Source organism: Pseudorasbora parva, chromosome 7, assembly GCF_024679245.1.
Source record: "Pseudorasbora parva isolate DD20220531a chromosome 7, ASM2467924v1, whole genome shotgun sequence".
In the NCBI taxonomy this organism is placed as follows: domain Eukaryota; kingdom Metazoa; phylum Chordata; class Actinopteri; order Cypriniformes; family Gobionidae; genus Pseudorasbora; species Pseudorasbora parva.
The window spans coordinates 13,834,421-13,847,983 of NC_090178.1; the positions used below are offsets into that span (position 1 = coordinate 13,834,421).

Sequence of the window (13,563 nt, forward strand, 5' to 3'; positions counted from 1 at the left end):
AATAATCATCCAATCATAGACTCATAAGCATTTCAATCCAATCAGTAACTTTTTTGGTTGGGCTGTGTAAATAAATGCCATACTAAATGAATATGGTAATCATTCAATGCCATTTTATAAATCAAAGTACTGTGTTACTGTTATATTAATATGATATTACGATTAAAAAAATGAAGAATGTCTAGCTTTCATTTTTAAAGTCAATATTAGATTTGTTTTATTTTCTTCATTCAGAGTGTCTTCTTTTTATGTGGTAAGTTAAATATATGGTGTGCCTGTATGATTGATTAATGTCTACTTCATTTAAATAGTTTTTTCTTTCTTTTATTAAACAGATTTGTTTTGCAACATCACTGCCTCGCATAAATCCCACAGTCCTACAGAATCAACTGGATATCAGGGGCCAAGAATAGCTGAGGGAATTAAGGGTGTCTTATATCTACTTAAAGCACCGACAACATCAACGAGGATTCTGTCGGTGACCAGGACAGAGGTTTTTGGACGAGCCACGGCTTATATCGCTGAGTGCTGAGGATCATATTCTCTTTCTATCTCGTCTCTGAACGGCCTGCAGGGTGGCGAGAGAGAGTGGGGAACCCAACCGGTGCGTGCCGGAGATGAGTGCGTTCTGGCATAAGATCGGATGCTGCGTGGTAGCCAAACCTCCTCCGGTAAGTGCCTCATTTGGAGAGATTTATTGGTTTATTTCCCAGACCATTCTAATACAGTAAAACTTAGTTTTTTTGAGAATCTGCATGAATCACAGGTACTGATACCAGGCTCCTCTTGAGATCAACATCTGGACTAATTTTGTCAATTTGGCTTTCCCCGTGGCTCATGCGAGTTTTGTGTTCGCTAATCACGCGAAGAATGACTCACGCTGGTCTAGGACAGAAAAGAAACCTTTCAGCTGATGTGAATGTGACCCAGATAAGTCTCAGGAGTTTGTCAGGAGTGCAAATGTGTTTTAGAGAGTGAAGCCAGACGTGAAACTCAGATGGACAAAGAATGCTCTGTCATTGGACGTGTGAATGTGTAGAGGTAGCGTCATGGATTCAAACCACTTTGCATGCGAAGGAAGTCTGATAAATGTGGCCATACATGCGTATTTATTATTATGATAAATGATCAAGAGTTTTGGGGTCAGTAAGATAAAAAATAAAACAAAGATTTTATTTTGCAAAGATTTTTTGATCAAAAGTGAATATATTAAAGGGTTTGTTCCCCCAAATATGAAATTGATGTCATTACTGACTCACCCTAAGGTCGTTCCACACCTTTAAGACCTTCGTTCATCTTCAGAACACAGTTTAAGATATTTTATATTTAGTCCGAGAGCGTATCTAAGTGTATGCACACTGTACTGTCTATGTCCAGAAAGGGAATAAAAACATCATCAAAGTAGTCCATATGTGAAATCATTTGGTTAATTATAATCTCTTGAAGCATCGGAAATACATTTTGGTCCAAAAATAACAAAAACTACGACTTTATTCAGCATTGTCTTCTCTTCCGGTTTGGTTTTCAATCCTCAAATAAAGATTCAAACAGTTATGAATCAGCGGATTGACAATGCTGAATAAAGTCGTAGTTTTTGTGAATTTGTTTTGTTTTGGACCAAAATGCACTATAAAAATATAAAATATCTTAAACTGTGTTCTGAAGATGAACGGAGGTCTTACAGGTGTGAAACAACATTAGGGTGAGCCAGTAATGACAAATTAAATTTGTGGGTGAACTTACCCTTTAACAAATGTTCCAGATATTTTTTTCTGTGAACTTTGCTGAACTTTTTGTTCATTAAAATTCTGGGGAAAAATGTATCACAGGTTCCCACAAAAATATTAAACACAACTGTGTTCAAAATGTATTAAGAAATGTTTCTTGAGCAGCATATCATCATATTAGAAGGATTTCTTAAGAACATGTGACACTGAAGACTGTGGTAATGATGCTGAAAATTCAGCTTTGCTATCAAATATATTGCAGTACAAAATGGCTGTTTTACAACACTAGTAATATTTCACAACATACAATTTTTTAACTGTTTTTCTGTTTGATTAAATAAATGCTGTCTTGGTGAGTTTAAAAGATGTATTTAAAAGACTCATACCGACCCCAAAATCTTAAACGGTAGTGAATGATGCATCTCATTTATTTTTGTTAAATTTTTCATGGGCGCTTCTTTTCGAGTTCACCCAAAAATTAAATTCTTGTCATTTACTTACCCTCATTTACTCATTCATTCTAAACCCATATGACTATATTCCAAGTCTTAAAGCCATATATAGTTTGATATAAGTTACTCTTCTCTAAAATGTTATTTTCAACTTGAGCTCTCAAATCTCATTCGTTCATGTGCATATTCAAGATGCGTTGTACCAGACCAAGTTTGAAAAGCGGTTTTATGTGAATAATGACTAAAACATTGATCTGTTCCTCACACAAAATAATCATATGACTTTGAAAATAGAGCATAAGTTATATAGTATGGATCCCTTTTATGGTTCTTTTTTATGAGCATATTGGCACATAACAGTCCCTGGCTCTCTACTTTCATTTCATTGAAATAGAGAATGTTTGGACATTCTGCTAAACTTCTTCTTTTGGTTACAAAACAAAAATAAATAAAGGCAAGAGTTTTGGAAGAGTAAATTATGGCAGTAATGCGGACTATCCTTTTAACATTTCTGTAAGTAAAAGAATCATGTTTTTATTCCTAGAATAGCTTTGCATATTTTACAAATTATTTGGCTGAGTTCAATTTTTGTTAGTTTGTTTTTTGTCTGGATTGGGGTTCTGAGCCAATGATGAGTGACCCAGGTTTGCCATAGTCTCCTGTAACAATGACAGGGGGTTCTGAAGGGAAGCTGGCTTCTCGGAGCTGGGAGTTCTCATTCTTTTCCTCCCTCCTTCCTCTTTTTATTTTTAGGTTCTTGTTTGTTCTATTGTTGTGTGTGTGTGTGTGTGTGGGGGGGGGGGGGGGGGGGGCATCTATACAGACCAATGCTACTTCCCATCACAAGAACAATTTTCTTAAACTGATTTAGATAAAATGATTACCTTACTTAAGTGTCTCCTTGTAGAAGGTGATAAGGACTAAAGCTTGTGCTATGGGCCATTGGCTATAGACAGATTATGAAAGTAAACACCTTTAAAAGATGCACCCTCAAACCGTTCCAAACCCATAAGACCTTCGTTCAATAATTTGTTCTTAATTAGCACTTAGGTAATAATAATAATAATAATAATAATAATTAATAATAACAATAATGCATTTGTAATGTAATTATTTATAATAATTTAAAAAAATCTGTTTTTAAGGGGCTGGTCCTTTAAAACTTGCCAGTAAACTGCCACAGTTATGATTGGCTAATTTCATTGCGTATAGGAAACAGTATCAACATCCACTGCACTTGCTATTGCACATGTGTAAGCGTTTTGAAAGCATTATCCATAAAAGTGTTGTTTACAGACAAAGCATTATGAAATAATTTACTTAAGGATTGTGATGCAGCTGCTACAGTTGGCTTCTTCATCTTTCAACTGGTGTTAATTTTGTCAGATGTTTTTTATTATTATTTAGTCTTAGTCCTGTGTCAAATGTACTTTTTAGTTTTTATCATATTTAGTCAACCTTGTCATGTTTTTGTTTAGTCAAGTTTTTCGACTAAACTGTTAAACTTGTATTGGTTAAACTGATAATAATGATAATTTTACTGAAAATTATAATCACAAAGATTGTTGTCAAGGAATTTATTTTTTACATTTCATCAGTTATTACACTCTCAACTCATACACATGGTTTATTTGACCTCATCTAGTGTACTGATTCATATCATTGGCGGCAGCATGTGCGCATAATTGCCAGATTGCAAAGATTGAGTAACACCGGGCAGAAAATGTACCCATTTAACAGAAAAACTCTGATTGGGTGATTTATTTTTTTATTTATTTTTATTTTTTATTTTTTTAAACTCTTGACATCTTGCAACTCCAAACTTAAAAGCAGTAGTGGCTTGTACATAGGGTTGGGTAGCGTTCACATTTTAACCAGTACCTGGAATTTAGTACCGGTAGCTAATGGTACCTTTTTTCGGTACATACATCAATAACTGTAAAGAAACTGTTAGTAATTTATAGAAGTGTTTTTGTAATTGTGCCAGAGCTGCCTTGGTCTGCAGTAGTCTGTGATTCTTGCTTGCTGTAATATTTACCAATAAATAGTAGGCTACTAGCTACTTAATCAATTGAATTCATAAATTGATTCACAACCATCATATAATTTTTTTCTTTATAATTCAATTTCTATAAAAATATTTCATGCATGTGTTGTGTATTTTCTGGTAACCAAATGAAGACATAAAACATGAATTTATCTTTTAATTCAGCTGAGCTTTTATACTGTTAAAAAATCTTTAAAAGTATTAAGTTGATAAATCCATTTTGGGAAAATTAAGACCCTTAAAAGGTATTAAAAAGTCTTAATCACGATTTTATGAGGTATTAAATTTTGTTCAAGCTTTGTCAAAAGAGTTTGACTCCAAAAAGCATTCATGAATATATATTTTTTCGGCATTAATATATAAACTATTCATTTGTTTCTGACGCTGGGATCCTGGGAAGTCTGTACAGAGACGCAAATGAGCTGTTTAAACTGGGCGCGTCAAAGCAAACCTACTCTTCCATTTGTCCTGTATGCTAATGTATAGGCTGTCATATGCTAATGTATACACCAGTGTGGGATCATAGATCCTGCAATATCATTTTGATGAGTCGCTTTTTTGGAGCTACTAAATAAATGCTTTGTTTATAATGAGAAGGAAATTCAGCTATGGAACCTTATTCCAAGATTTTTTTAATGAACAAAGACCTCTCATAAGATCAAAGCACATTTTATTTCTCATGTCATGACCCCCTTTATAAAAATAATAATAATCAATCGCAACTCTGCCTGTGAGTTAGGATGATTCAATTGATGATCAATTGTAAACGTTACAAGAGTTTACTTGGACCATACACAAACCACCTTTTTAAACGCACTCGGCTTGCTTGTACACTTTTACATCAAACAAATTAACTGAACACTGACCTTAAATGATCTCTGATCAATTTCAGAAACTATCGTGTAAGTTTTCAGATGAGTCTAGATGTATTTGATGTTTGACAATATAAATCCAGTGCTGTGTGTTGAGTTAAATGTACTTAGTTCACTGTGGGCAGACAAGTAATGGCATGTATGCCAACACCCCTACTATGGCACATGATCTCATCAAATAATTATTCTGGTTGTTGATACAAGGTTTTTTATTTTTTTAGATTTACTTATAATCTCTCACCAACTTTACTGCATGGTCGAGATCTGGGAAAGAAAGAAAAGAGAAACTCTTTAGTAAAATAACACTTGGGAATTTTTGGAAACTTCAGGATGTGTCCAGAAATAGATTCCATAGGGAAAAATGTGTGTAATATCACTTACACTGGTACTGGTATATGGTCACATGACAGGCTTTATTGAGTTCAATCACTACACTCATATTTTGAACACCTGTGGCTTAAGTCGTCTTCATAATCATTTGCTTTGCATCTTTATGCTGGACTTTCTTTAATATAAGCCTTTATGTTTACAGAAGAAGAAACGGAGGAGAATTGACCGTAGCATGATTGGAGAGCCCACAAATTTCGTTCATCTGACACACATAGGCTCGGGTGAAATGGCAGATGGCATGCAGCCGGTAAGAAATGTTTTATTGTGTTGGTACAGTGGGACTCGCTCATCATAATGTTTATGACACGGCTATAATGTTATTATTACACATTACATCTACTTACTGTAGTAATGACAATACATTATACATAATTACATGTAACTAACAAACACCTGAAGCTTACTGCCGTCGGTTATCATAAAATGGCCCTGATATGTCACTAGGCATTAAAAAATCATGTTAATTTCAAATACTTATATCACTGACAACAGTAGTCCGGCCAGGATATTGTCATTTAGAAGTTGTTGTTGCAGCCCTCAACTGATGTTAATGTTGACATGATGATGTGTTTTGACCTGAAGCTCCACCCTCCTCCTATCTACCAATCACAAAATCAGTAGTGTTTCGCCATCCGGGTTGCCAGCTCTGCTCTAGTTAGCACAGCTGCAGCTACAAACCTTCCTGCTGGATCCTGCAGCCTATCTGGCAACCTCTAGTCAGGGGGTAGGGGGAGATGGGATAGTGATTGCAGTGCCAGTTTTGGCCGCAATCTTACATATACTTCCTTTTAATATATAATTACACTGTAACAAAGGATGTCTTACAGTTGAGCGTGACCATTTACAATGATCATATCGGACGTCACCATTAAAGTAAGTTCACCCAAAAAAAATAAACAACCCATAAGACCTTCATTCATCTTCGGAACACAAATTTAAAGATTTTTGATAAAATCTGAGCGATTTCAAGGTCCAGAAAGGTAGTAGAGATCGTTAAAATCGTCCATGTGACTACAGTGGTTCAACTTTAATTTTATAAAGTGACAGAAAACTTTATGCGCAAAAAAACGGAGAAATAATTGCTTCATTCAGTAATTTTTTCTAGCCTGTGTCAGACTCTTATGCTGTTGACGTAATGTAAACAGTGCAGGGAGAGCTCTCGGATTTCATAAAAAAATATCTTCATTAGTGTTCTGAAGATGAACGAAGGTCTTATGGGTTTGGAACGACATGAGGGTGAGTAATTAATGACAGAATTTTCATTTTTGGGTGAACTAACCCTGTTAAATCCAAAAAGGTTTGCTGGGATTTTTTGTACAAATAGACCTCACCCACTGCCAAAACTTCTGAAAATCAGAAGTTTTTCTTTTGCTCTCTATCCCTTTCGTTTTTGCCCTCACACCTGCTGCCAGATGTCTGTACATGTCATCTTTAACTGCTTCACATAAATGTTTGGTGTTCCCCAATAAAGCGGTCATCCTGTTCTGCCAAGTCTTTCTTCTTTTTTTTAAATAATAATAATAATAAACTAAAAATAATAATATGTATTAATTATTAGTGGTAGCAGCAGCAGTAGTAGTATTAATAATATATTTTTAAGTATTATTATCATCATCACTATTATTGTTATTATGTCACACAAAGCAAATTCATGTGTGATTGAAAAAAAGTAGACATGCTGCATGTGTAAGCTGTGAATCTGAAGTGGGACTCGTGTGAGATCTTAGCTTGTGTTCATTGGGCTGTCGTGTTGTCAAATAAGAAAGGTGAGGAGTTACCTAATCCTGCAACTCACAGATGGACCGAATACCTGGGCAGAATCAAGCAGACTGCAACTTGCTCAGAGGAATGTTGGCGGGCGGCCCGTCAGAGACAGAATAGAGCTCTTTAAATGAGGAAATGTTCGTCAAGGTCATTGATTGATTTTTAAGTGCCAGTCTTTAGTTTCATGTGTGGTTTGCAAAATGTACTGCTCTTAGTTGACTCAACACTCCTTAAGAAACTAGCAATTTATTCAGTGGCAGCTTTTTAATAGTTTTATCAAAGCAAAGTCTGGACCTGTTAACAACACTGTGCTGATAGCTGAAACTTTCAGTGATAAGCGGTATTGGTTGATCTCAGCCTTTCATAGTCCATGTGGTGTGCCGAGTGTTGAACACAGGTGATTGACCTGCTGTGTTTTCCCTTGTGATCCTGTTCTTTTGTGTTGTGCTGGGAAACGGTGTATAGAATGACCCAGTGAAAATGGACTTCCTCCTCGTTCTGCTGTAAGATTCAGTGTTCCTGAGACACACATGATGTAACAATGGGTGTGACGCTGTGAAGAGCTGTATGTGAAACAGGCTTGTTGTTGCATGAAGGATGTGTGTGTGTGTGTGTTTTATTTTTTTATTTCAGCTCTAAACTCTAGAAGTGTGAACCTCTTTTACAGTTTATGCATCATGCCGCATTCATGTAATCCAGTGATTATGTCTAACAAACAGTATGGCATTAACAAAATCTTCATTTGCAAAGACAGCACAGGGTCATATTATTATTATAATATTTACGGCCATGAATCAGTGAATCGATCACGTGATTTCAGCAGTTTGACACGTGATCCATACTGCTGAAATCACGTGACATAGGCGATCCGAATCATTGATCGATTCACTGATTCATGGCCGTTTGAATCTTTATTTAAGGTTTGAAAACAAACGCAGAAGAGAAGACTGATGCTGAATAAAGTCATAGTTTTTGTTACTTTTGGACCAAAATGTATTTTCAATGCTTCAAGAGATTCTGATTAACTTACTGATGTCACATAAGGACTACTTTGATGATGTTTTTATTCCCTTTCTGGACATGGACAGTATAGTGTGCATAGACTGCATATGCTTTGGGACTAAATTTAAAATATCTTAAACTGTGTTCTGAAGATGAACGGAGGTCTTACGGGTGTGGAACGACATTAGGATGAGTCATTAAGGACATCAATTTCATTTTTGGGTGAACCTACCCTTTAACATCCCGACGTCATCCGCGCTGCTGAGAAGAGATCGAATGTACAGCACGTTTTCCTCTCAGTAACAAAATAAACACACAACAAAACTGACAGCGGTGGCAGCAGAACAAAAGATCACAGTGATGTGGATATGATGACCAGCTCTGCAGTTCACTTCTTGAAATGGCACTTTATACAATAAACTGCTTTAAAGAAAACAGCTTTACTGTATTAAATATAAAACAAACAGTCATTCAGTCATGAAATGGACTATGCACTTTCTGTTGTTAAATAGTCACTGCTATGTGAACTTTTAAAACATGTACACATAAAGAATCCTGCAGTCACTTTACTATTTCCCTTTTACTTAGATTGCACAAAATAGTGATTAGTAAATTAAAATAATAAAAATAATAATAATTAGTGATTATTAATTAAAAAAATACTTGTTGTGTTTTAGGCATATGGTTGTGTTCTTTATTCTTTTAAATGAGAAAAAAAACAAAAAACAAATATCGCAATATATTGCCTTTCTTACAATATCACAATATATAACAATCGTATCGTAACCCCTGTATCGTGATGCGTATTGTATTGCCAGATTCTTGGCAACACACAGCCCTACCAACAAATGATACTACAGTTCTCAAATGAATTATTTAATTACAGACTGGATCCGATCACTACTGACTCTAAAACACTGTTTTGTCTTCATACAACGAGTGTAGCCAAATGTCTGTCGCCAGAGCGATGAGACCATTACGAAGACTACTCATGGTTTTTATTACAGTGGCCATATCAAACACAGATCATGTTTAGGGGTTACATTTTTTCTGTCACTTTTGTCCACAAAGGAACCAAGTGTGACCCCTAAACAAAGATGACCAGAAGGTTAAGGCCTGGTTTCACTGACAGGGCTTAGATTAAGCCAGGATTAGGCCTTTACTGGTGACATTAAGACATTACTGGTGTGCATCTTGAGACAATGGCATTGACATATTTCAAGACGTGTTAGTGCAAGTTCCTTTGAGTTAAAACAGCTCAAACAACCTTGTCTGTGAAAACTGGGGTGAGATTTTCAATGGAAAATTACTATACTACTAAAAAGTAGTTGTATTTGTTAGTGAACTTCTGTTTGTGGACTTTTTGTTAATAATTATGCATGTTTTCCATGCCGATAACCTGATTGTTTCACTTCCTCTTGCAGTCTGTCCCGATGCAGCAACAAATGAGAACGAAAGTCTCATTTGCCTCACGCTAATGGACGAAACAGCTTGTTATAGCCTTTTTACCTGTGAGTATGAACACGGACACCTTCCTCTTCCTCTCCATTCTCTCACGTTTACTTGATTTTAACCATAGATTCTCATCTGCTCCCCAGGTTTTTTGTTTTTAACCCCAAGCTCCTTAAAGTGTCCTCAGCAGAACCTGTCCAGCTAGCAGCACTGTACCAAGTAGGAGGAGATACAGAGCAGATTTTGATCACTAAAACAACAACCTCTGATTGCTGCAGCTACAAACATGGACGCCACCTCTGCAGGTTGTTTTATGTTTTGGATCCTCTGGAATGTTTCAGAGAGGACATTTGTTTTTAAATTTGGACTGGATCATATGAGAGCGCCTGACAAAGAGTGTGAATGTGTGACGCGTGCATTTGAGACACTGGCTGTGCTTGCTGTGGAAGAGGAAAGGCTCTTATCACTTTGACACAAGGGACTATTTGACTGTCTTCCCAAAGTTATAACTGGCATGCGTCATAGTCTGTCATTGATAAGGATATGCGCGAATGTGTGTTTGCTTTTGTTTTGTAATGGAAATATATGTGCACCTATACCATTACAGTGTCTCCAGCTGCTTGTCATTAACAGTTGCACAAATTGTTGCTGATTAGTGTGTGATTTTAAAAAAAGCCCCTCTGGTATGTGTATAATAGATGGATAGAGTATGTACATGTCTGATATTGAATTTACAAAGGCCAATGTGACCAAATTTCCGTTCCAACCCTATATAACTTATTTTTCTGTGGAATTTTTATTTTTTATAACTCCTCATTCAGGACAAAATCAATGCATAATGCATCAATGATCTATATTTTAGGTTTTCTGAAGTTATACATTTGCTTCATTAGATGAGCAGACCAAATTTATTTAATTATTCACTGTTAGTCACCTCAAGTGAGCACTTAAAGGGATAGTTCACCCAAAAATTTAAATTATGTCATCTTTTAATCGTCGTTCCAATACTTTATGGATTTCTTTCTTCTGCTGGACACAAAAAAAGATGTTTTGAAGTAACCAAACGGCTTTTGGGCCCCATTGACCATAATATTTATTTTCCATGATATGGAAGTCAATGGTTCCTAGCAGACCTTATTTTTCAAAATATCTTATTTTTGTGTCAAAAAGAAGAAAGAAATTCAAACATGACAGAATTTAAGGTTTTGGGTGAACTATCCATTTAACTCAAGAATTATCCTTTCAGGAATATTGAGTCAATAATTTGGAATCATATAGCTTCAGATGACTTGAGATATAAAGAGAGTATTACATTGATTTTGTGCACCATATTTGGGGACCATGAATTGTGGTTGCGTTGAAAAAAAACCTGAATGATAATTCTTAAATTCTCCACTGTAAAAATAGCAGCATTTGAGTTTGGAACAATGAGATGGTGAGTGTTTTTTTTTTATTTTTTTTTATTTTTTTAGGTGAAGTTTATTCCTTTAATCCTTAATTTAATTCCTTAAATAAAGTTGAGACTTTGAACAGTGGTTACATTGAGACTTCCTGCCAATAGCGAGCCACTGCCCTTTGTCATTTAAACATCACATTTAGTCTCACTTTCACACATCAAGCTCCACCCCACACAAGACTGAACACATGCTCTCTGTTTCCAGTCCTCACATGGCACCGTGATTAACTCGCTTTGATTTACACACACACACACACACACACACTTTGTATACTTTACTCTGTACTTTGTTTTGAATACCGCTCAGTGTAGCACAATGTTGGGCTGAAATGTTAAACAAGATGTTTTTTGCTTGTAATTGTGATGACGTATTTTTAAATGCATTGCTTTGCAAGATCCCAAACTGTAATTTACTTTTAGTGTTTGCTGTAATTTGTTTGGAAATGCCATAGGAAAAACTGTGCGTAAGCTTTCAGAATGTGCATGCTGCTTTAGTAATTCAATGTTTTACTTTATTTTAGTGTAAAGCTGCCTGGGGGCGCTCTAGAAATGCATTTCATTCTTTGCAGATAGTGTAGGGAAACATGCAGATGTTTGCATCTCAGCCAAAGACCTCAACAGCTCTCTTAACTTATGCATGTTGCTTGCAGACCTTCTCACTTTATGGTTTTGTTTGTGTGACTGAAAGCCATGATGTTTGTGCAAAGCACTCATTATGTTCTTATTGTCCTTTATACTTTTCCTTTTTTTGTTCCTTACTTTAAATTTTGTTTTTAAATATCTTTTAGTCTATTAGTCCAGCTTATTGATTGTGATCAAATGGGAGCAGTAATAGTGTTCTGTTCATATGGCATGGTGTTGATGCAGTCTTTTGTTGTGCTTTGATTTGTAACAATACAGTTGTACAAAGAGCGGTCTGTTGGTTTTTTTGAGACAATAATTCTGTCTAAAGTGTATTTTAAAAATGTTCTTGGGATAACTTGAGAAAGGTGGATTGATTTGTTTATATTAACCAAACATTTGACTACTGTAAATAATGTTATTTTAATTTGATCTTTGCTTTGTGTCTGCATGAGTAATAGAAAATCAATTCAAATTTTACATTGGTGTCACAATTATTAATTTGCAGCTCAGATATTTTATCACAAGTAGTATCTGTTTTATTAAAGCGTTAGTTCACCCAAAAATGAAACTGCTGTCATTAATTACTCACCCTCATATAGTTCCACACCTGTAAGACCTTCGTTCATCTTCAGGACACAAATGAAGATATTTTTAATGAAATCAGAGAGCTCTCTGACCCCTCCATAGACAGCAATTACCACTTTCAAGGTCCAGAAAGGTAGTCAAGACATTTTAGAATGGTCCATGTGATTCCAATGTTCAGCCCTTAATTTTGAGAAGTGAGAGTACTTTTTTGTGTGCAAAAAACAAACAAATTAAAAAAAATGCGGAGAAACAGATGTTCGACCCTGCTTTTCTCATGAAGTATGGAATGTCCTGGCCAGAACGAACTTTATTCGTGTTCTTTCCCTCAAGAAAACGAACATCTTTCTTTGTTCTTGCAGATGTATCAAGCTTTATGCTGTTGACGTAGTCGTGTAAACAGTGGAGCACTTTCAGAACGCCGGCTTACCATTGGCTGACGCTATTCACGTGAGGACCATGACGCATGTGCACGAGTCAAACTAGGAAACGCTGCACTGTAGCGTTTATACTGCGTCAGCAGGCTAGAAGAAATTGTCCGTTTTTGCGCACACAAAGTATTCTCGTTGCTTCATTAGTTGAACCACTGAAGTCACACGGACTTTTAACAATGTCTTTCCTACCTTTCTGGACTTTGACCCCTCCATACAGTAATTAACACTTCCAGAGACCTCTCGATTTCATCAAAAAATATCTTAATTTGTGTTCTGAAGATTAACAAAGGTCTCCCGGGTTTGGAACAACATGAGGGTGAGTAGTTAATGACAGAATTGTCATTGACATGGACAACAATACTCCAAAATTAATCTAATTAAGACAATACTCTGATTAAGAGGCTACCATGTAAACAGCGATTTCTAATTACCTTAATCTGATTAAAGTCATAATCTAACTAAACATAAATTGGATTAAGACGTGGAGTATGCCTATTTAAGTCACATTATCGGAGAGCATTACAGACACACCTTAATCGAACTATTAACGTTGTGTCGGAGATTTCGCCGCATTTTGTGACAGGACACAACGTTACGCATAACAGGGAAGTGCAGAGGGGCTTTGTGGGCTCGAGCCTCTGTCCTTTTCGAGCCAAGAATTTTGATTTCGGTATCAAAAGTCTCTATTTCATTGAGATTAAATAAACGGCTTAAGAAATGTAGAGCTTGTAGCATTAATTTTCATATGCAGCTACACATTG

At 35.9% G+C, this 13,563-nt stretch overlaps 1 protein-coding gene across 1 annotated transcript in view; it reads left to right on the top strand.

Annotated features, from left to right (window-relative positions):
* Positions 1-13,563, top strand: part of cdc42se1 (CDC42 small effector 1) — a 28,514-nt gene that overhangs the window by 2,581 nt on the left and 12,370 nt on the right. Inside the window, exons 2-5 of the mRNA XM_067448238.1 lie at positions 336-671; positions 5,631-5,735; positions 9,679-9,765; positions 9,853-13,118. Coding sequence (XP_067304339.1) covers positions 618-671; positions 5,631-5,735; positions 9,679-9,732 — 213 coding nt within the window. The 5' untranslated portion in view covers positions 336-617 and the 3' untranslated portion in view covers positions 9,733-9,765; positions 9,853-13,118. The remainder of the gene's footprint in view (positions 1-335; positions 672-5,630; positions 5,736-9,678; positions 9,766-9,852; positions 13,119-13,563) is intronic.